Here is a 23,650-nt window from a genome sequence, read left to right on the forward strand (position 1 = left end):
AGCACACCAATTAGCAATATGGAGAGTAGCTCAATCTCTTATAAACTCATGCAATGTTCCTTCTTCCATCAATGTGTGACTCATTCTCAACACGCTCCCTCACGTGCGGCGAATTTTCGAGCCTAATACATGGACAACACAACGAGGTGACGTGAAACATATGTGACCACTGACTTCACACGTGGGACAACCTGCTCTGATACCATGAAGAAAGTTGGGGTTTCATAAAAAAACCAGTTGATAATATACGAAGTAGTCCAACCTCTTATAAGTCCATATAAAATCCTTCAATATAAGACTCATTCTCAACGAATATAACATTATTCGCGGCATTAAATTCCAATGTACTCTGTGGGAATCACCACCCCCCCAAAAAAAAAAAATCGCGTGTTAAATGGGACCCGATAAATTAGAGAATGCTAACAGATACTTGCCTTTATAAAAGCAGGGAGGAAGAAAATTGGAAATTAACAGACCAAAAAGCTATATGGCAGGTGTGCCTGCTTTGTGACTAAAGTTCGCTCTGCTTTTGACTCCTCCATGCCTTGTGAAATTTCCAATCAGCTTCCAGCCGCCCTAATACGGCACTATTAGTATTGAATCATTATATCTATACGAAAACTTCAGTTGATGGCACGGTTTACCAACAGTGATTTCACGAAAATACCTTTGGTTTTTCTTCCCTTTCCTGCTTTGCTTTTTAATGTTAAACAGTGGATTTACAAATTTCCCCTTACTATTTGTTGGCTGGGGGTGCCACTACCTCTTAGAAGATACCCGTTTGTTCCATTTGCGTCCAGATTCTCCCCAGTTCTCTCTCTCACAAACCACGAACCAAAAAATCCTCTCTCTAAAAAGATCACGAACCCCAGCTCAATCTCTCTCAAAACCTGTTAACCACAACACAATCCGGTCCCGATTCGAAGAAAGCTTTAAGCCCAGAAAAAGTTCGGTTTCATGGTGAGTTCTCCTACCAATTTGGGGCTTCTTTTTGTTTTTTATTTTTCTGGGTAGCATGCAGTCTTTTCTGAGTTAATGGTCGAGGCTTTGTTATAAAAAAGAGTAGTGGTTGTGGGTCAGTTATGAGGTTTTTTAGGTACTCAAGATTCTTGAATTCTAGATGTGTTGAATTTGGTTTTTTTTTTCACTAATTGCATGCTTCATAGAATTAATACAAATACAAAATGGAAAAATGATTTTCATCCATAAATAATATTCAAATACTTGAAAAGTTTTAAATTGGGTTTGGTTTCATTGGTTTTTCTGATTTTGAAACTTTTGCTTTCAGGCTCCAAAGGCTTTTAGGGGCTTGTTTTGTATCATATTAAAAAAAATTCATTATTTCTCAAAATATTTTTTTAAGAATATCTCTTAAAAACAATTTTCTTTTAAGATTCAAAAACTTGTTTAGTATGAGATTTAAAATTATTTTTAAATCTTAGATAAGATTGCTGAAATTAAGTATGGTTCCTTTGCAGGGGAGTTTGTTTTGATTTTTTGTGGAAGAATTCCAGTTTCCAGCGCTTCGTATTCTTCAATTACAGGTAAATGAATGTTGCATGTGAATTTTTTTTTCAACAAATAAAGAAAACCCTTTTGTTGGGTTGGGCGAAGCCATATTGCTTCTATTGGCATAAAACTATTCCCACACAATCAAAGTATGCAGTGGTTTGATAATTAAGTACAGAAAATCTTCAGCTGATATCCTTCTTCTCTTTACGTGATAAAATCATGTTTTTTGGATTATGATGCTTATTCTGATTCTTATCTGTAAACCATTGATGATATAACATTATAGGCTTGGGGTAGTAGGTTTTGTAGTCTTTTTCCTCAAATATAACTGAGTACATCATAATCGTTGCATTCCTTGGTTTGTGATTTTGTTGCTCGATTACCGAGGTTTATCTTTTGGTGCTCTCTGATTGGTTCTCACATTTGAGTCATCTCACCAAATCATTAATGTGGATTTCCTCTTGAAATTTTAGCTTTGGAATAGGTAGGTAGCGATCTCTGCTTGGCTCTATCAGTCGATTCACATAACCTAATAATTGAAGTCTTCTTTTCCTTGGGTCGGAAAAATGGCAATAATTCTACCGAAAAAATGGCAATAATTCTACTTGAGTTGATATTTATTAAATAAAAACTAATGAAAATGGCGTCAAATCTTTACATTTTAATAAAAAAATCATCTACTAACTTTATTTAATAATAAGGACAAGAGAATTAAAAAACAAAAAACATAAAAACCCAACTTGCGCTGGGTGCGTCCCCCAACCCCCCTTCCACACTCCACTTTTTTCCCCAATTGTCTGATACATTAATAGATTTTTTATTTATTTTATTTTTGCTTAGAATAAAAGAAGAGTTCAAACTGAATTACATTCCCCAGTTTTATATTTGTGGTGATTTTTTCGAATAATAGTCAAGATGATGAGAAATTTTTCAATGTGCTTAGAGCACATAATGGTACACCACGTGTCTATATACAAGTTGTGAGATTCTTGTGTTAAAAAATTAATTACACAAAAAATAAATTTTTTTGCTACTTACATAATAACACGTGGTGTGCCACTTGTGTTATGGGCACAAGGTAAAGTTTCTCCAAGATGACACTCAAGCTCAAAAAATTGGATGAAGAGTTACATTTATTTTTGTAGGTATGTAAAAAAATGTGAGGAAATTTTAATTTAGTAATTGAAAACAATTTTTTAAATATAATTATTGAGAACATAATCTTCTCAAGGTTTTGATCTAATGGATCACTTCTGAGTTCATTGTTTTGGGCGCAATGAGTGCTTTTACATGACCAAACAGAGTCTTAAGTTACAAACCTTATGAAACTGAACCAAGAAGTAGGCATTATTTATGAAAGTAGACCAATAACTAGGCACTATTTATGAAACTGGACCAAGAAAGACATTATTTATGAAATTATACCAATTACTATACATTATTTATAAAACTGGACCCAATAACTAGGCTTTATTTATGAAACATGATTAAGAATTAGACATTATTTATGAAAGTCACTATTTATAAAATTGGACTAATAAATATAATAGTACCGTTCAGATACTGCAATTTAATACATAGTGTTCTGTTTCATAAATAGTATTCAATTTCATAAACAGTGTCTTTGATGCATGCACGAGTCCTGTGTGTTAGGTCTTTTTTATTTTTAATTTATATATATATATATATATATATATTAAAATTGTATCATTTTTATTAAAATTTAAGTTATTTTGTCATTTTTATTAAAATTTAAGAATTTTTCATTATATTTAATTCTTTTTCATTAAATAAAGTTATAACATGGTTTTTGGTTAAGATAAGTTTAGTCCAAGCATTTTTCATGAAAGTTCCCATTTCTTAATGAAATAAACTAATAGAATAATTAAGTCCTTTTGGGACCGCTCTTGCGCGGTTTAGAATCACTTCTGAATAAAGCACCTCCCACTTTTAAACCTAGAATCACCTCCCAAATAGGCCCTAAGCAATACAAGATCCAAAAGCTTTAAATAATCATTTAAGTTAATCCACCTGCTAATTAGGAAGAAAAATAATCAATTTGTAAAGTACTCTAATAACAGTGGTTGTGGAAAATGGAAAAGGATTCCTTCCGGGTCCATTATGTGGGGTTCTTAGAGATCCTCACATCTCAGTCATTCATCATGTATCGTGCTATTAGGAATCATTTGATTTTTATTATTTTAAATTAAACACAAATAATACTTGACAAAAACTGACTGCACGATAGACGATGAATGACTAAGACGTAAATCCCCACACAATGGATCCGGAGGGGATCCTTTTCCGTGGAAAATTCGTATTCGGTCCCTAGTTACTAATGTTTATTGACTAAGACCTTATTAGTTTTCAGATTTGGATCAAAGTCCCTACCATTAATGTATTAATGAATTTAGATGTCAATTAGATATTTTTTAAAATAAAAAGTAGTAATTGTTTTAGGGTTTTAATATTCACACCCTTAATTTTCAATTCAAAATATTTCCCAAAAAAAAAAAATTGATTTAGTTTGCACCCATTAATTTTTTTTTACAAATATTTTCAATTTTTAATCTTAAATGTAACCATTCATTTAACTTTTCAATTTTTTTAATCCTAAATGTAAACAATACTTTTTTTAGTATAACATGTACCCATTTCTTTTTATATAAGATCCATTCAATTTTTTTTCTAATCTATATTTTAAACTTATATGGGTATATTCTATTTCATTGATTTAAGAATGTATCCATCAAGTTTAATCAAAGAAATTTAATAATGTTATTAAGTCTTTTTTTTGTGGTTTTGGAAAATGTACCCATGTTTTGGTACAATAATTTTTTTATTATTATTTATGAATGTATCTATGTTTATATATACACAATATATTTGAGAGTATAATTTATCCTTTAATATTTTTAATTCCACAAATTATGGGTTTTATTTAAAATCTCATAAATATAAACTACTATAACTACAAATTTCAAATTTCAATTTAAGAATATAATAACATACATATAAATACATTATTTTATTAATGTCAAGGACTTCAATCAAAAACTGAAAACCAACAAGTTTTCAGTTAAAGAACATTAATAGTTAGAGACCGCATTTAAACTCTCCCCTTAGATAGTTATTATTCTAAGCAATGCACATCTAAAACTATGATATCTCATCTTATCAATCTTAGATTTAGATAGTGACTAGAGATTACAAAGAGAGATGAAAACAAGTTTAATGACAATTAACGATTTTGTTATTGCATGATTCAGTGAGTTTCTTACTGAATAACATCGTAGAGGAGAAATGATCACTTGTAGGAAAATGATTCGATAAGTTTGTTACTAGATAACATTTTATTCATTTTTTATTTGCTCAATAAAACAATTAAAAAGAAATTAGAGTGTGTATAAGTAACAAATTAATGAGAGTTTGTAAAATGTAAAAAGAAATGAGAGTATGTAATGGGATCATTAACAACATAATCAAGAATAATCATTATGTTTATCTCATTGAATCAGCATTTTCTATTTGTCAAAGAATAAGACAAACATAATGATGTCTAAATTCAGAAGCTGGAATACAACTATGATTCATTGAGTTTCTATTTGTCAGAAAATGTAAGTTGATGTCTAACTTCAGAGTTGTACAGCTATAGGGTATGCTATTTATTTCATCTTATACTCCATATTTGTGCTTAGAGATAAGCAAAATGATGTATTAGAAACTTCAACAAGCAGCCTTTTGTTTTAATGGTTTTCCGGTTGATGTTTTGTTTAATGGTTGCTCTTTTGCGACTAAATTGGTGGTTTCATATATTAAGTTCAATTGTAAGAAAGTAGAATTTTTCTTCGGTTTGGACGTTATTTTTTTCATATATTTAATTACTTACAGAACTTGATCGTCTCTGTTTCAACTCTGTTTGCGTTATGAATAGCAACTCTTTCCAAGTTAACATGGATTTATTTTTACAGTGTAATTATATTTTAGAATTAGTATTTTTCTTGATTCAAAACAAAAGGTCTATAATTTCCTTCCTACATTCCATGTTTGTACATAGTATTGCCTGTCGTAAGTGTTTTATACGGTTTTGAAACCTTCAACATAAGGGACCTATGTTTCATATGTATTTATTTTTAGAACACTTCCAGCCCAGCCAAGTCCCCCCTGAGCGATGAGCTCTGGAATCCCCCTACCAAGAAAATAAAAAATAAAAAACGGTAGCTCCAGCCCATTCCAATAACCTGGGCTCCCCTGGATCCCCCACTTTCCCCAGGTCCGAATTGACTGGCCCACTTTGATGTTAGCCATGATTAGAAAAATATAAAAAATACAAAAACTTATAAAAAGTTAATTAAAAATATAAAAAAGTTATAAATTCTTTCTATAAATACCTAGCCATATTTCTTCACTTTACATCCCATTTCAATATTTTCAAATACTTTTCAACCTATCTTTTATTGTCATTCGAAATTAAAAATAAAATTATTTATTATTTTATTAAAAAATATTTGGTGGAAATACATTTGGACAATTACTGTTCATTAAAGGCAGTTACTAACTTACTATTCACTTTGACGGATTGGGCTGCCTATAGCACATGGGGACATTTAGGGGTAGGGTTGCCCTAAAAAGTGCAGTTAAAGGCAGCCAACGAGAAATGCGAGATGAGAAATGACTCCAAACGCATCTACTTTTGTGTTAAATATAATAAAGTCAGTCTTTGTTTAATATCAATCCAATAACTCTTAGTTTGAATTAGTTGAGTTTGAATTAGTTTATTTGTAGCGAAAACTAAGCTTAGTTTTCGTTACATTGATATTGCTAGCTAATTTGTGATTATCTTCTCCCAGCAAAACTCAATTCCATTTGCAAAGAAGAGATACATCATGGCGTTGGCAGTGGTAGGTGGAGCCGCTCTCTCGGGTTTCTTCCAGCAAGTATTTGTGAAGTTGGATTCTCAGGAGGTCAAGAACTTCATCAGAGGAAAGAAACTGACTGATGGGTTGCTGAAGAAGTTGAGGATCGAGTTGATGTCTGTCAATGCTGTTTATGATGATGCCGAGCAAAAGCAATTAAGTAACCCAGTTGTGAAGCAGTGGCTGCATGAGCTTAAAGAAGCAGTCTTTCATGCTGAGGACCTACTGGACGAGATCAAGACAGAAGCGTTAAGGCGGAAAATTGAAGCAGAATTTGGAAGTAGCACAAGCAAGGTACAAGACCTCATCTCTGCTTATTTCCATGCTTTTGATGAGTCTGTAGACACCAAGATAGAGGAAATTCTTGAGAGGCTAAGCTCCATTTCAAAACATAAAGATGTCCTCGGTTTGAAAGAACGTTGTAGTCACAGAATCTTACAAACATTGCCTTCAACTTCTTTAGTAGAAGGCTTTGATGTGTATGGAAGGGATCATGAGAAGGAAACCATCATTCAATTGTTGCTATCAGATGATGTTACTTGTAATAAGATTGGCGTCATTCCCATCGTGGGCATGGGTGGGATCGGAAAGACCACCCTTGCTCAGCTCTTATACAATGATGATAGAGTGAAGCAGCATTTTAATGCCCGAGCATGGGTTTGTGTTTCTGATGAATTTGACGTTGGTAAGATCACACAAACAATTTATGCATCAGTCACTTCACAAACCTGTGATACCACAGACCTAAATCAGCTTCAAGTCAAACTCAAAGATTCTTTGGCGGGGAAGGAGTTTCTTTTTGTTCTTGATGATGTTTGGAACGAGAATTACAATATTTGGGATTCCTTGAGGCGCCCCTTCGAGTCTGGAGCTCATGGAAGTAAGATCATTGTCACCGCAAGGAATGGTGGTGTTGCATCTACGATGGGTACTCTTCAAACCCACTATTTAAAGCACTTACTTGAGGAAGACTGTTGGTCTTTATTTGCAAAACATGCCTTCAAAGATGCAAGTGTTATTGTAGATCCAAATCTGGAGGTAATTGGAAGACAAATTGTTAGAAAGTGTAAAGGCCTTCCTTTAGCTGCAAAATCTCTCGGTGGTCTCTTACGCTCTGAACCAAATGTGGAAGAATGGGAAAATGTGCTAAAAAGTGACATATGGGAGTTGTCAGATGCAAAGATTGAAATTCTGCCGGCTCTATGGCTAAGCTACCAGTACTTGTCTCCTGTGCTGAAGCGTTGTTTTGCTTATTGTTCGATATTTCCCAAAAATTATAAATTTGACAAGTCTAAATTAATTTTGTTGTGGATGGCCGAAGATCTTTTGCAACCCCAAAAGAAGACTTGGTTGGAAGATGTTGGAAAGCAATACTTTGATGATCTAATCTCACGGTCATTTTTTCAATACTCATCTTCAAATGATTGTTTCATCATGCATGATCTGATGCATGATTTGGCGACTTACGTATGTGGGGAATTTTGCATTAGATTGGAAGACCACGACTTGTCATTGGACGTTGTGAGCAAGGGTCGTCATTTTTCTTATATGCAATATTCATCTAATGTTGATTCTGAGAGATTTGACACTATTTATGAAGCTAAGTATCTGCGCACCTTCATTCTTGGCGATTTCTATTTGCCGACAGTACGACTTGATCTCCTTTTAATGCTACAGTGTTTAAGAGTTGTCAAACTTCAAGGGAATGATATCAGGGAGTTGCCTAATTCGATTAGCAACTTGAAGCATCTACGGTACCTCGACTTGTGTTACACTCCAATCCATAAATTACCAGACACGGTATGCAGTTTGTATAATTTACAAACGTTGTTGGTATCGAATTGTAGATATCTAGCTGAGTTGCCCACCGATTTGAGAAAACTTATCAACTTGCGCCATCTTGATTTCAAAGGTACGAAAATAAAAAAGATGCCCCCCCACATGGGCAAGTTGAAAGATCTCCAAACATTTGGAGGTGAGTTTGTCTTGAGCAAAGATGCTGGGGGATACATTGATGAGTTAAAGGGGTTTCATCATTTGAGTGGAAATCTTCATATTTCAGGGCTTCAAAATATCAAACATGTTGAGGATGCTTTGGAGGCCAAACTGAGGGACAAGAAGCTCAGTGAAATACATTTGAAATGGGAAGGTGACACTGCTGATTCTCAAAACGATAGCCGAGTGCTGGGCAACCTGCAGCCCAATACAAATCTAAAGGTACTGGCAATAAAGGGATACGGAGGTATAAAGTTTCCAAGTTGGTTAGGAGATGAGTCTTTCTCTAATCTCATCACTCTCCGACTTAAGAATTGTGGATATTGTTTCTCCCTGCCAGCATTGGGGCGGCTAACGTCCCTCAAAAGGCTTGAAATTGATGGGTTGAATGGAGTGGAATTAGTGGGGTCTGAGTTTTATGGGCCTGCATTTAAAACTCTGGAGTTTCTAAGTTTCCGCAGTATGCGGGAATGGCAAGAGTGGTGTTTCCCTGGAGGTGAAGAAGAAGAAGGCGGACATTTTCCTAATCTGTGCGAGCTTAGTCTGGACAACTGTCCCAAACTAACGGGAAAATTACCGTTATACTACTTCCCAAGACTTGAGCGGCTAATTTTGCACGAAGTTAATATCGAATCCCTTGCTTGTTCGCAAGAATGCAATAAATTCAATATTGAACTCCCATCCCTCCGTGACTTGAGAATATCAGATTGCCCGAATCTGGTATGTTTTGTGGGTGGTGGAGTGCTGCTTGCGCCCAACTTGAAGTGGATAACTATGTGGCGTTCTAAAAACTTGTGGTCAGTGCCAGAGGAGATGCACGCCTCTCTCCCGTCTCTTCAGTCTCTGTCCATAAAAGGGTGTAAAGAATTTAAATCATTTCCGGAAGAATCTAAATTCCCATCCCTCGATGATTTGAAGATAATGGCATGCCCAGAATTTGTGGGTTTCCTCTATGGAGGAGGACTGGAAGCGCCCAACTTGAAGACGATGGAAATCAATGAATGTAATGAATTCAGGTCACTGCCAGGGGAGATGCACGCCTCTCTCCCGTCTCTTCGGTCTCTGTTCATACGAGGGAGTAAAGAATTTAAATCATTTCCGGAAGAATCTAAATTCCCATCTCTCTCGTGTTTGAATATATGGGATTGTCCAGAATTGGAATCATTTCCGGAAGGGGGATTGCCGTCTAAATTGCGTGAACTCAGAATCGGGAGTTGTAAAAAACTGATGGCAAACCGTATGCGGTGGGGTCTACAAACACTCACCTCTCTCGAAACGTTGGATGTCAGCTTCTTAGAATGTGAAGAAGAAGAAATTGGCGAATCATTTCCAGAAGAGGGGCAGCTGCCAACCACTCTCACTTCTCTCGGAATCCTCCAGCATCCGAATCTGAAAACAATTGACGGCAAGGCGTTAAGACACCTCATCTCTCTCAAGGAGTTGAGCATTTTGTTTTGTCCTCGACTCCAGAGCTTGCCAGATGAAGGGCTACCCACTTCTCTTTCTGGTCTAGAAATCTGCGAGTGTGATTTGCTAACACAACGGTGCCAGAGAGACACGGGAGAAGATTGGGCCAAGATTTCTCACATCCCCAAGGTGTTGATTGATGGCCGAGAGATATGATTTGCAATGGTACGTAATTCATCAACGTGCGTTTATGTGTTTATTTACGATCTGGCTGTGTAAATTTTAAATCATAAACATGTTTCAAATGTTAATGTTCACATAATAACAAATTTTACAGGTACTCTTGTCCCATATAAACTTGAAAGTATTTGCGATAGAAAGATCTATCGGAGCTACAAAAATTCCAAATCGGTTAGGAGATGACTTGTTCCTTCTCTCATCTTGTTACTCTTCGACTTGTGGATTGTGAACATTGTTTTTCAATGCCAGCATTGTCACAGCTACCATCTCTCAGGAGGCTTGAAACTGATGGGTTAAATGGAGTGGAATTGTTCCTCTTTTCTTATTGTGTCTTACGGTGGTTCTATTATACGACAGTTTGTTGTATCGAACTAGTCTTCGGTGAAAAAGGAGCTTCAACAAGTCTATGAGCTCTAGTTTTCGAATTTCCTTTTTCAAGTTTGTTTCCAAATTATGTCTATTGAGAGGTAGATTTTGGTACTTTGTAGAATTCGAATTCAAATGTTTGGTTTGTAAAATATGGATGATGATTTCATTTCTGTGGAACTGTGAATCTTTGATCATGCTTGAATGTTGTCAGACCAGAGTATCGAAAACCCTCTGTTGTTTACTAATCGATCTCAAGCGGTCTAGATTCGATTTGTTTAATTAGTACTGCAAGATGATCTTATCTACTAATCATGTCTTATCAAATGATTACCATTTCATCATGCCCTTAGGGATGCATAGAGCTTCAAAAGTTTTCAAGTTGCAGCGCATGTGTAGGTTTGAAGTCGTGCAATGATATGTACGCGAAACATATGAGCAAACAAAAGTAAACAACTCTTATACATAAATGTTGGCTGCCAGAAAATCTCAGTGGTACCAGAGAAGATAAGCTTGTAAAAAATTTCTAATTCTCAAAACAGAGGAAACAAGAGAAAGAAGATCTACATATAAGTACCCCTAGTTGGCCGGCACACAGGATTTCTTTTACGAGCATGTTCTTCATTATGGTGCTGTGTCCGACATGCATATCCATACCAGCAATTTTCCCTGTTTGATGCCTCTGTGGGTAGATGATATTTGGGAATCGAAATCCAAAACCAGTACAAGAGGAAGGAGATCAGCTTCTCATAACAGTAATTGCACGTAGGTGTCCCAGAAGTTATTGCCTCAGCATGATTCAGGGGCATCCTCGTTCGATCAATTTCTCTGTTGTTCAACTTTGCAAGCCATTCTGCAATAACATCCTGTGATGTTCTCCCCAACTGTACAGTACACTTCTCAGTGATCACTTGTTCATGTCGATTGTTTTCATGAGTTGAAGTAGGGATTCCAGAGATGGTCCATTCTGAGATTGGTTTAAAAGTCTCGCGACTGCACACATGGTGAGAATCACTTTGTGAAACCCCTTGCGCATGCCAATATAAACTGCAAAATGCCTTATCACATCCTAAACAGTGTTGAGGTACACTTATTGGTGCACGAAGGCATCATTCCTCCGCATGCTTGACATTGCAGATGGATAGTGGTTTGATTGCAGCGGAACGCACCATATTCAGTACCACATTGAGGGCATGGATTTGATGGATTATGAGCTTCTTCATCCACCTGGGAGCGAGCCCTTTTTCTGCGAAGATGTTTTCCAGAGTTTACGACAATATTAGATTGTATTGTTGCATAAGAGTCTAAAATTGCCACTTCATCATTGGTGCGTTTTAGTGAATAGAAGAGAACAAGATCTCTGAGCAAACTACAATCTCATATGAAATAATTTCAACATCCGGATATCTCAAGTCTGATGGAACGAGCTTGGCCCAGAATTCTTCACAGGGTTTTGCACCCGAGCTCTCTCCAACTTCTGCCATCCCTTGAATATATTCACAAAGGACCCAGAAACCATTAATTTAGATCTCAAAGATAAGTAACCGGCCATTGTTATGTTCATTTAAAAAGAAACAAGTACTTATATATTCAACTATTTATGAGCAACAGAGCAATTTTAATTTCTAATTATCGAACAAAATGTTTACCGCTAATTAGATAATTCATCCAAGTACGAAAAGAAAACAGATTTGCACTCAAACAAGACAGATTCATGAAATATGCTATGGTAACGCCCCTAACATTTCAACACCGATAAACATATCAACTTCATGTTTCAGACATCCTACAACTACATATATTGGATCGTAACAATTCCAACTAAATGTAAAAGCTCTTAAAGACCTAGTTTGGGAGTGAGGTGCTTAAAAAAAAAACACCTATGAAAAAAAGCTGTGAGGGTTTTTAGGTGTTTGGTAAACTGAAAAAAAAGGGCTTATTTTGGAAGCTGCTGTGAGAATAAGCTGAAATCAAAGGAAAAAGCTGAAGCTGCCATTTCCAGCTTTGGAAAACTGGTTTTTTTTCAAAGCACATAGAGCTACAGTGCTCCTTTAATGAAAAGACCCACTATCAGACTGATTTTCTTTCCAAAAGCACTTTTACAAAAAAGTTTACCAAACGCTCTGTTGATTTATTTCATAGCCGCTTATTCTCACAGCACAGCCGCTTATTCTCACAGCAGTTTTTTTTCAAAGCACAGCAATACCAAACCACTCAAAGCATAACGACATACTAGCAAAATTCATGGAAGATAGTAAGTGCCAATTAACAAGAGAGTCAAAGGCTTGAGGAGAAGGGGTCCCCAGCAGCGGCATCATTTCTGGCCGGAAAAGGTTCATTCTAGTAATATAATTTATACCACAGAACACATACAAACAGATTTAAGGAGACACAATTGTCATTCTAAAAGAGACACTTTCTCAATTCTTGAATTAAAACCTGGACTCCAAGATTGCAAAACCACAGAATGTGGTCCCCTTTACAAAATGTATATCATGTTTACTCTATGTTCATAGTTTGAACCTTCGTTTATGCAATCTCGCTCTTGTTTTTGTTCTCTTGTATGACCTAATTTTCACACAATTCTCACCGGAAAACCAATAGAAATATTTATGAAAATTGATAGGTCTCACTTGGAAATTGTTTCAAAAACCCTAACAACAAAAATGAAAAGTTTGCAACTTTGGCCAATAAACAATCAAACGTGAAAAGAATTTGAAACTTATCTATTTCTAAACACGTTTATAACATCTTAAGAGACGCGCAATGTTGGTGATAAAAAAGATCATTCACACGCGGATAATAATGTGATTAAATTAATTGTCAAATGATTGTTTTTTTTAAACGATATTATCGATACTAAGGGGGAGAGGTGTGTTTAGCCTCACAATGGGCTAGCAACAATGTGATTCAATCAGTTGTTTATTAAATATTATTTTATCTATTTTAAACACGTTCAAAATATCTTAAGAGGCATGTAATGCTGGTTATAAAAAAAGTATTTCGCACGAGGATAATAATGTGATTAAATTAGTTGTTAAATGATTTTTTTTAACAAACGATATTATTTACACTAATGGAGAGGGGTGGGCTTAGTCTCACAATGAGCTAGCAATAATGTGATTCAATCAATTATTTATTAAATATTATTTTCTCTATTCTTAATGTAAATTCTATAGAGACCAATTTTATTATGTGAATTCAGCTGGTTTAATTGGTTTATGAAGGTTTTCTTCTAGCATGATCTAAGATTATTCATTTACTTCAAATATTTAACTTTCATTTTGTCAATTTACACACATATATACATTTAAAAACGTGTAAGTCGTGTATAGCACGTCGTGATTCAAAAAATATCCTCTGCACGTGCGTAAGCATATGCACGGAGGCTAGTATATACTAAAGTGGAATGAGAAAAACATTGTTCATAAGAAACAATGTTTTGACGTTTTTGCCCTCATTTTTAGTGTTTCTGTGTTCCTAGTTTTTGTGCTGTTGAAATCCCCACATTACCATATAGGCATACGTGTGTACGGAAAAATGTTTTTCACGCGTGGCATAAGGAAATTTCTCTGCAGCACCGTGTTATTCCCCTGGGAGTCTGCAGCACCGCTCAACCAAATTTTCTCTCATTCCGTACTTCTCCACCTCTTCAATCGTGCTGCACCGTGAATCGAAACAAAAAACTGCTCTTCCAAATCAATTTCAGTTAACTCAAATCCCTAAAACCCAAATTTCTCCAGACCATTGGAATCAGTTTGCCTTTGTTGTTGCTAATCTACAGGTAAAGCTTAAATTTACATACAATTTTTAATTTTTCTTGATTGGAATTTGGAAAGAATTACAGAAAATTGGCGATGTCCACCGAGTCGGATGCGTGGTGGAGACTCGGATGCTCGCTTCCCTGACGTCACTACGCATCGATAAACGCACATCATTTCCGACTACGTCACTTCTTTCTCTCGCCTCCTTTTCATGGTTAGCTCCTCCTCCGTATTTACTCAACGCCTAATTTTGGCCTTTTTTTCTTCCTTCACTGATTTGTTCTAGAGATCGCAGATTGTTGAGTCAGAGAAGAGGTACATTTCCATTTGGGGTTTTTTCCCAATTGATTGATGCTGTATTAATTTGGAATTTGCCCAATTGGGGTTTGAGATTTTTGGTTTATATGGTTGTTTTGAACTTTTGAGAAAACCCTTATTTGGTTTATTTTTTAAGAAAATTAATGAAAATGATTTGAAATCTTTGAATTTTATTGATAAGAACAAAATAAAGGGTAAAGGGAACAATATCATGATTGACTTTTTAGTGTAAAAATGTAATTTTTCGTTAAAGTGAACAGTATCGAGTATTTTTTGTTATTTAAGAGGGGAATAATGATATGATCTGTAATTAGTGATTAGCTTAATCACTATTAAGGGTTTAATTCTTGGGATTATTAGGCTTATTCCTGTTTTAGTGGAGTTTGTTATAATTGCTAGCTGGCATGAGGAGTCATGATTGGTATAAGAGCACTAGTTCTGAGTATTGTAATCAGATCAGAATTTACAACAAAGAAAATAAATACAAAAATATTTGGAGCTCTGCTCCTTCATCTCTCCTTCCCTTTTCTTCTATAGCTTTCTTGTGCTACTTGCAGGTTGATTAAGGAAATTGAGAATTGGGTCTTATCATAGTGGATCTTGACGGGCGGGCGGGCGGGCGAGCGAGCGAGCGAGCCAAGACTTAGTGGTTTAAGCTGGAGAGGTTTATTTGGAAGAACCAAAGCCGTTTGAGCCGATGCTGTAGCAGATTGAACCGGTTCTACGCAGACCTCGCCAAATCTCAGCCATCAGATTGCTGTCCGGACGATCGCACACTTTGTCCGCAACTTAGACACGCCCTTGCAGTTATAGCACCAAGGTGGGCCTGGGAGCAAAGGGCTGAGAAGAATTGAACAGAAATTGGGCCAAACAGGAGCAAAGCGCTGCGCCAGTTGCTGTGGATGGGAATGTTGCTGATGATGCTGGACTGGGCCCGCATAATTCAAGGGCTGCGCTAGATGCTCAAGCTGCTCGGCAGAGGGATGCCAGGTTCCACGACCAACACCGCGTGAATTATTGTTAAAATTTCCATTTGCAAAGAAAAGATTGATCATGGCGTTGAAGATTTTTACTTCTGCAGATCCTCCTGGGTCTTTGATTTGTTGTTATACATTCTCTTAACTCTGTCACAAAATTTCCATTTGCAAAGAAAAGATTGATCATGGCGTTGACGGTGGTAGCTGGAGCCGCTCTCTCGGGTTTCTTCCAGCAAGTATTTGTGAAGTTGGATTCTCAGGAGGTCAGGAACTTCATCAGAGGAAAGAAACTGACTGATGGGTTGCTCAAGAAGTTGAGGATCAAGTTGATGTCTGTCAGTGCTGTTTATGATGATGCCGAGCAAAAGCAATTACGTAACCCACATGTGAGGCTGTGGCTTCACGAGCTTAAAGAGGCCGTCCTTGATGCTGAGGACCTACTGGACGAGATCAAGACAGAAGCGTTGAGGCGGAAAATTGAAGCTGAATTTGGAAGTAGCACAAGCAAGGTACAAGACCTCATCTCTGCTTCTTTCCATGCTTTTGATGAGTCTGTAGACAGCAAGATAGAGGAAATTCTTGAGAGGCTAAGCTTCATTGTAGAACAAAAAGATGCCCTTGATTTGAAAAGAGGTAGTAGACACAAAATCTCACAAACATTGCTCTCAACTTCTTTAGTAGAAGGCTCTGATGTGTATGGAAGAGATCATGAGAAGGAAACCATCATTCAATTGTTGCTATCAGATGATTGCACTTGTAATAAGATTGGCGTCATTCCCATTGTGGGCATGGGTGGGATCGGAAAGACAACCCTTGCCCAGCTCTTATACAATGATGATAGAGTGAAGCAGCGTTTTAAGCCCCGAGCATGGGTTTGTGTTTCTGATGAATTTGACGTTGTTAAGATCACACAAACAATTTATGCATCAGTCACTTCACAAACCTGTGATACCACAGACCTAAACCAGCTTCAAGTCAAACTCAAAGATACTTTGGCGGGGAAGAAGTTTCTTTTTGTTCTTGATGACGTTTGGAACGAGAATTACAATATTTGGGAATCCTTAAGGCGCCCCTTCGAGTCTGGAGCTCATGGAAGTAAGATCATTGTCACCGCAAGGAATGGTGGTGTTGCATCTACGATGGGTACTCTTCAAACCCACTATTTAAAGCACTTACTTGAGGAAGACTGTTGGTCTTTATTTGCAAAACATGCCTTCAAAGATGCAAGTGTTATTGTAGATCCAAATCTGGAGGTAATTGGAAGACAAATTGTGAGCAAGTGTAAAGGCCTTCCTTTAGCTGCAAAATCGCTCGGTGGTCTCTTACGCTCTGAATCAAATGTGGAGGAATGGGAAAATGTGCTAAAAAGTGACATATGGGAGTTGTCAGATGCAAAGATTGACATTTTGCCGGCTCTATGGCTAAGCTACCAGTACTTGTCTCCGGAGCTGAAGCGTTGTTTTGCTTATTGTTCAACATTTCCCAAAGATTATTTATTTGACAAGTCTAAATTAATTTTGTTGTGGATGGCCGAAGATCTTATACAACCCCAAAAGAAGACTAGGTTGGAAGATGTTGGAAAGCAATACTTTGATGATCTAATCTCACGGTCATTTTTTCAATACTCGTCTTCAAATGATTGTTTCATCATGCATGATCTGATGCATGATTTGGCGACTTACGTATCTGGAGAATTTTGCATTAGATTGGAAGACCACAACTTCTCATTGGACGTTGTGAGCAAGGGTCGTCATTTTTCTTATATGCAATATTCATCTAATGTTGATTATGAGAGATTTGACACTATTTATGAAGCTAAGTATCTGCGCACCTTCATTCTTGGCAATCACTTTCCATCGCCGAAAGTACGACTTGATCTCCTTTTAGTGCTACATTGTTTAAGAGTTCTCAAACTACGTGGGCATGATATCACGGAGTTGCCTGATTCGATTAGCAACTTGAAGCATCTACGGTACCTTGACTTGTGGTTCACTCCAATCCAGAAATTACCTGACACCGTATGCAGATTGTATAATTTACAAACGTTGTTGTTGTCAAATTGTATATATCTAGCTGAGTTGCCCACCGATTTGAGAAGACTTATCAACTTGCGCCATCTTGATTTCAGAGGTACAAAATTAAAAATGATGCCCCCCCACATGGGCAAGTTGAAAGATCTCCAAACATTTGAAGGTGAGTTTGTCTTGAGCAAAGATGCCGGGGGAAACATTGATGAGTTAAAGGGGTTTCAGCATTTGAGTGGAAATCTTCATGTGTCAGGGCTTCAAAATATCAAACGTGCTGAGGATGCTTTGGAGGCCAAACTAAGGGACAAGAGGCTTAGTGACATACGTTTGAAATGGGAAGGTGACACTATCGATTCTGAAAACGATAGCCGAGTGCTAGGCAACCTACAGCCCAATACAAACCTAAAAGTACTGGCTATAGAAGGATACGGAGGTACAAAGTTTCCAGGTTGGTTAGGAGATGAGTCTTTCTCTAACCTCGTCACTATCCGACTTGAGACTTGTGGATATTGTTTCTCCTTGCCAGCATTGGGGCAGTTACCCTCCCTCAAAAGGCTTGAAATTGATGGGTTAAATGGAGTGGAATCAGTGGGGTCTGAGTTTTATGGGGGAATTAAACCTGCATTTAAATCTCTGTTGTTTCTGAGTTTCCGCAATATGCGGGAATGGCAAGAGTGGTGTTTCCCTGGAGGTGAAGAAGAAGGCGGACATTTTCCTAATCTTTGCGAGCTTAGTCTGGAGAACTGTCCCAAACTAACGGGGAAAATACCGTTATACTACTTCCCAAGACTTGAGCAGGTACGTTTGGAGGAAGTTAATATCAAATCCCTTGCTTGTTCGCAAGAATGCAATAAATTCAATATTGAACTCCCATCCCTCCGTGAGTTGAAAATATCAGATTGCCCGAATCTGGTATGTTTTGTGGGTGGTGGAGTGCTGCTTGCGCCCAACTTGGAGGAGATAACTATTTGCCATTTTAAGAACTTGTGGTCAGTGCCCGAAGATATGCAAATCTCGCTCCCATCTCTTCCGTCTCTGTCCATACAAGGGTGTAAAGAATTTAAATCATTTCCGGAAGAATCTAAATTCCCATCCCTCGTTGTTTTGAAGATACAGGGATGCCCAGAATTTGTGGGTTTCCCCCATGGAGGAGGACTGCAAGCGCCCAACTTGAAGGAGATGGAAATCAAAGAATGTAACAAATTCAGGTCACTGCCAGAGGAGATGCAAATCTCTCTCCCATCTCTCGAGTCTCTGTGTATAAGGGATTGTCCAGAATTGGAATCATTTTCGGAAGGGGGATTGCCGTCTAAATTGCGTTTTCTCAGTATCTGGAGTTGTAAAGAACTGATGGCAAACCGTATGCGGTGGGGTCTACAAACACTCACCTCTCTCAAATACTTGGATGTCAGCTTCAGAGGATGTGAAGATGAAGAAATTGGCGAATCATTTCCAGAAGAGGGGCTGCTGCCAACCACTCTCACTTCTCTCGGAATCTACAATCATCCGAATCTGAAAACCATTGACGGCAAGGCGTTAAGACACCTCATCTCTCTCGAGAAGTTGGAGATTTATTATTGTCCTCAACTCCAGAGCTTGCCAGATGAAGGGCTACCCACTTCTCTTTCTCGTCTAGATATCTTCCCAGTGTGATTGCTAAAACAACGGTGCCAGAGAGACACGGAAGAAGATTGGGCCAAGATTTCTACATTCCCAACATAACGATTTCTGGCCGAAAGATATGATTTGCAATGGTACGTAATTCGTCAACGTGCGTTTATGTGTTTATTTACGATCTGGCTGTGAAAAATTTAAATCATAAACATGTTTCAAATGTTAATATTCTCGTAATAACAAATTTTACAGGTACTCCAGTCCCATATAAACATGAAAGTATTTGCGATAGAAACATACGGAGCTACAAAAATTCCAGATGACTCGTTCATTCTCTCATCTTGTTACTCTTCGACATGTGGATTGTGAATATTGTTTTTCAATGCCAGCATTGGCACAGCTACCATCTCTCAGAAGGCTTGAAACTGATGGGTTAAATGGAGTGGAATTGTTCCTCTTTTCTTACTGTGTCTTACGGTGGTTCTATTATACCACAGTTTGTTGAACGAACTAGTCTTCGGTGAAAAACGAGCTTCAACAAGTTTACGAGCCCTAGTTTCCGAATTTCCTTTTTCAAGTTTGTTTGCAAATTATGTCTATTGAGAGGTAGATTTTGGTACTTTGTGGAATTCGAATTCAAATGTTTGGTTTGTAAAATATGGATGATGATTTCGTTTCTGTGGAACTGTGAATCTATGATCATGCTTGAATGTTGTAAGCCCAGAGTATCGAAAACCCTCGGTTGTCTACTAATCGATCTCAAGCGGCCTAAATTCGATTTGTTTAATTAGTATTGCAAGATGATCTTATCTACTGATCATGTCTTTATCAAATGATTACCATTTCATCATGCCCTTAGGGATGCATAGAGCTTCAAAAGTTTTCAAGTTGCTTCGCATGTGTAGGTTTGAAGTCGTGCAATGATATGTACGCGAAACTTATGAGCAAACAAAAGTAAACAACTCTTATACATAAATGGCTGCCAGAAAATCTCAGTTGTACCAGAGAAGATAAGGTTGTAATAAATTTCTAATTCTCAAAAACAGAGAAAGAAGATCTACATATACTTACCCCTAGTTGGCCGGCACACATGATTTCTTTTACGAGCATGTTCTTCATTATGGTGCTGTGTCCGACATGCATATCCATACCAGCAATTTTCCCTGTTTGATGCCTCTGTGGGTAGATGATACTTGGGAATCTAAATCCGAAACCAGTACAAGAGGAAGGAGATTAGCTTCTCGTAACAGTAATTGCACGTAGGTGTCCCAGAAGTTATTGTTTCAGCAGGATTCAGGGGCATCCTCGTTCGATCAATTTCTCTGTTGTTCAACTTTGCAAGCCATTCTGCAATAACATTCTGTAATGTTCTCCCCAACTGTGCAATACACTTCTCAGTGATAACTTGTTCATGTCGATTGTTTTCATGAGCTGAAGTAGGGATTCCAGAGATGGTCCATTCTGAGATTGGTTTAAAAGTCTCACGCCTGCACACACGGTGAGAATCACTTTGTGAAACCCCTTGCGCATGCCAATATGTACCGCAAAATTCCTTATCACATCCTAAACAGTGTTGAGGTATACTGTTATTGGTGTGCAAAGGCATCATTCCTCCGCATGCTTGACATTGCAGATGGATAGTGGTTTGATTGCAGCAGAACCCACCATATTCAGTACCACATTGAGGGCATGGATTTGATGGATTATCAGCTTCTTCATCACCTGGGAGTGAGCCCTTTTTACGACAAGATTAGATTGTATTGTTGCATAAGAGTCTAAAATTGCCACTTCATCATTGGTGCGTTTTAGTGAAGAATCAGCTTGTAGTATTTCATCCACAACGTTAAGCAAGAAGTGATTTCTTCCAACAAACTGTACAACTGCTCGACAATGGGGACAGAGTACACTTGAACGTTTCTCCAGTGATCTCTTTAACCACTCTGAGAAGCATCCATTACAGAAATTATGGAAGCAAGGAGCAACGGTAACTACATCATGCCATATGTTCAAGCAATTGCAGCATATTGCATGCTCGGCATCCATAGAAATCTTGCACCACTTGCATTTGCGAATAGAAGAGAACAAGATCTCTGAGCAAACTACAATCTCACGTGAACTAATCTCAACATCCGGATATCTCGAGTCTGATGGAACGAGCTTGGCCCAGAATTCTTCACAGGGTTTTGCACCCGAGCTCTCTCCAACTTCTGCCATCCCTTGAATATATTCACAAAGGACCCAGGAACCTTTAATTTAGATCTCAAAGATAAGTAACCGGCCATTGTTATGTTCAATTAAAAAGAACACAAATACTTGTATGTTCAACTATTTATGAGCAACAGAGAAATTTTAATTTCTAATTATCAGACAAAATGTTTACCGCTAATTAGATAATTCATCCCAGTACGAAAAGAAAACAGATTTGCACTCAAACAAGACAGATTCATGAAATATGCTATGGTAACGCCCCAAACATTTCAACACCGATAAACATATCAACTTCATGTTTCAGACACCCTACAACTACATAAATTGGGTCGTAACAATTCCAACTAAACGTAAAAGCTCTTAACTCAAAGCATAACGACATACTAGCGAAATTCATGGAAGATAGTAAGTGTCAATTAACAAGAGAGTCAAAAAGGCTTGAGGAGAAGGAGTCCCCAGCAGCGGCATCATTTCTGGCCGGAAAAAGGTTCATTCTAGTAATATAATTTATACCACAGAACACATACAAACGGATTTAAGGGGTTTTGTAATTCGTGGACGGGTGGTGACACAATTGTCATTCTAAAAGAGACACTTTCTCAATTCTTGAATTAAAACCTGGACTCCAAGATTGCAAAACCACAGAATGTGGTGATTCCCTTTAGAAAATGTATATCATGTTTACTCTATGTTCAGAGTTTGAACCTTCGTTTATGCAATCTCGCTCTTGTTTTTGCTCTCTTGTATGACCTAATTTTCACACAATTCTCACCGGAAAACCAATAGAAATATTTATGAAAAATCGATAGGTCTCACTTGGAAATTGTTTCAAAAACCCAACAACAAAAAAGAAAAGTTTGCAACGTTGGCCAATAAACAATCAAAGGTGAAAAGAATTTGAAACTTTCACAGGATTCTTACATATAGAACTATTAAAATATATATTAGTTTAGGAATAATTGGCAGGTTTCACTTGGGAAAACTGGAAACAATAGCCAAAATTTAACCCCTAATCATGGAAAATGAAAGAAAGTTTGCAACTTTAGCCAAAGTTTGATCCTTTAACCCTTTCCCAGTAACATTTGAACCAATTCGAGCAGTAATTAAACTCACAAATTCTAGAGAATGTTACAGGTGAAAAAGATTTACCAAAATTTCCAGATTTGTACACAAAATATCCAGGCATAACAGGAAATCATAAATACCAATAATTTAATAAACAAGAAAACAATGATGAGAAAAAAGAAATACCTGTTGAGAGGAGATGGGCAATTTTGGATTTTTAAAAATCTCTTCTTCAGCCACTGACAGATGCTGAAGAAGAGATTTTTAAAGAAGGAGATGATGAAACTTGTTCAGCAAAGTGAGTACGGAAGAAGGCTCTGTTTAAATAAACAACGAAAATTTAAAAACACAGAGAGAGAGAGTTGAAGAGTGATTGGCTTGTTAGGACTGGGCTTGCTAATGCTTTGTTGTAGTGGACTTGGTATTCTAGTGTTTAAAAAAAAAAGTTTTTATCATAAACGGTCCTGATCAAACACATCATTTTGATCGTAACTTTAAAAATCAATAGAAATAGTTCATGAGATTGATCAAATACATCACAAATGGTCATGCCGTTAAAAATTCTTTGGATAATTTTCAAAGCTTCGTAACTCAATCGTTTCTTAAACAAATTCGACCTACAATATATCAAAACGAAGATAGGAAAGTGTAGAACAAGATTATACCTATTTGGAAGCCCAATGGTTGCCGGAGATGGCCGGAAAATAGCCTCAAATGTGACTGTTCCACGGAAAAACTGGAAAACTCGCCGGAAACTGGGTAAACTTTAAACGTTCATAACTTCTTCCTTACTCAACGAAATTGAGTGATTCAAAAATGAAAATCATACTTCTCAACGAGACAAAGAGAATGATACCTTAATTGACTGCTAATTCACCGTGGTTTGGCCGGAAAACGGCTTGAAATTGGATAACCATTTTCGAGTTAGCCAATTTCGAGCCGTTTTCCAGACAAACTACGGCGATTTAGCCATAAAAAAATATACCATTCTCTTCGTCTCGTCGAGAAGTATGATTTTAGTTTTTGAATCACTCGATTTTGTTAATTATTGAAGAAGTTATGAACGTTTAAAGTTTACCCAGTTTCCGGTGAGTTTTCCAGTTTTTCTGCAGACCAGTCACATTTGAGGCTATTTTCCGGCCATCTCCAGCAACCATTGGGCTTCAAAATGGTATAATATTGCGGCGAGTTTTCCAGTTTTTCTGCGGACCAGTCACATTTGAGGCTATTTTCCGGCCATC

General features: G+C 37.2%; 2 protein-coding genes and 2 pseudogenes across 2 annotated transcripts; 2 read left to right on the top strand and 2 right to left on the bottom strand.

The window, feature by feature from the left end:
- Positions 1-494: 494 nt before the first annotated feature.
- LOC103447417 (putative disease resistance RPP13-like protein 1) lies at positions 495-10,616 on the top strand. The gene is made up of 4 exons (XM_029088245.2): positions 495-960; positions 1,479-1,544; positions 6,363-10,055; positions 10,168-10,616. Exon 3 carries the CDS (start codon positions 6,399-6,401, stop codon positions 10,044-10,046), a length of 3,648 nt encoding a protein of 1,215 aa, XP_028944078.1. The 5' UTR covers positions 495-960; positions 1,479-1,544; positions 6,363-6,398; the 3' UTR covers positions 10,047-10,055; positions 10,168-10,616.
- A 255-nt stretch (positions 10,617-10,871) lies between these two features.
- Positions 10,872-11,920, bottom strand: LOC103447658 (uncharacterized; annotated as a pseudogene).
- A 2,058-nt stretch (positions 11,921-13,978) lies between these two features.
- Positions 13,979-19,871, top strand: LOC103429955 (putative disease resistance RPP13-like protein 1). The gene is made up of 3 exons (XM_070808045.1): positions 13,979-14,414; positions 15,076-19,276; positions 19,389-19,871. The coding sequence occupies exon 2, from the start codon at positions 15,681-15,683 to the stop codon at positions 19,173-19,175; it is 3,495 nt and encodes a 1,164-aa protein (XP_070664146.1). The 5' UTR covers positions 13,979-14,414; positions 15,076-15,680; the 3' UTR covers positions 19,176-19,276; positions 19,389-19,871.
- A 203-nt stretch (positions 19,872-20,074) lies between these two features.
- LOC103447428 (uncharacterized) lies at positions 20,075-22,531 on the bottom strand (annotated as a pseudogene).
- Between the last annotated feature and the right edge of the window lie 1,119 nt (positions 22,532-23,650).

Source organism: Malus domestica, chromosome 11 (assembly GCF_042453785.1).
Source record: "Malus domestica chromosome 11, GDT2T_hap1".
Classification (NCBI taxonomy): domain Eukaryota; kingdom Viridiplantae; phylum Streptophyta; class Magnoliopsida; order Rosales; family Rosaceae; genus Malus; species Malus domestica.

Coding starts and splice junctions, on each gene's coding strand:
- LOC103429955 (XM_070808045.1), top strand. CDS start 15,681: ATGGCGTTGACGGTGGTAGCTGGAGCCGCTCTCTCGGGTTTCTTCCAG.
- LOC103447417 (XM_029088245.2), top strand. CDS start 6,399: ATGGCGTTGGCAGTGGTAGGTGGAGCCGCTCTCTCGGGTTTCTTCCAG.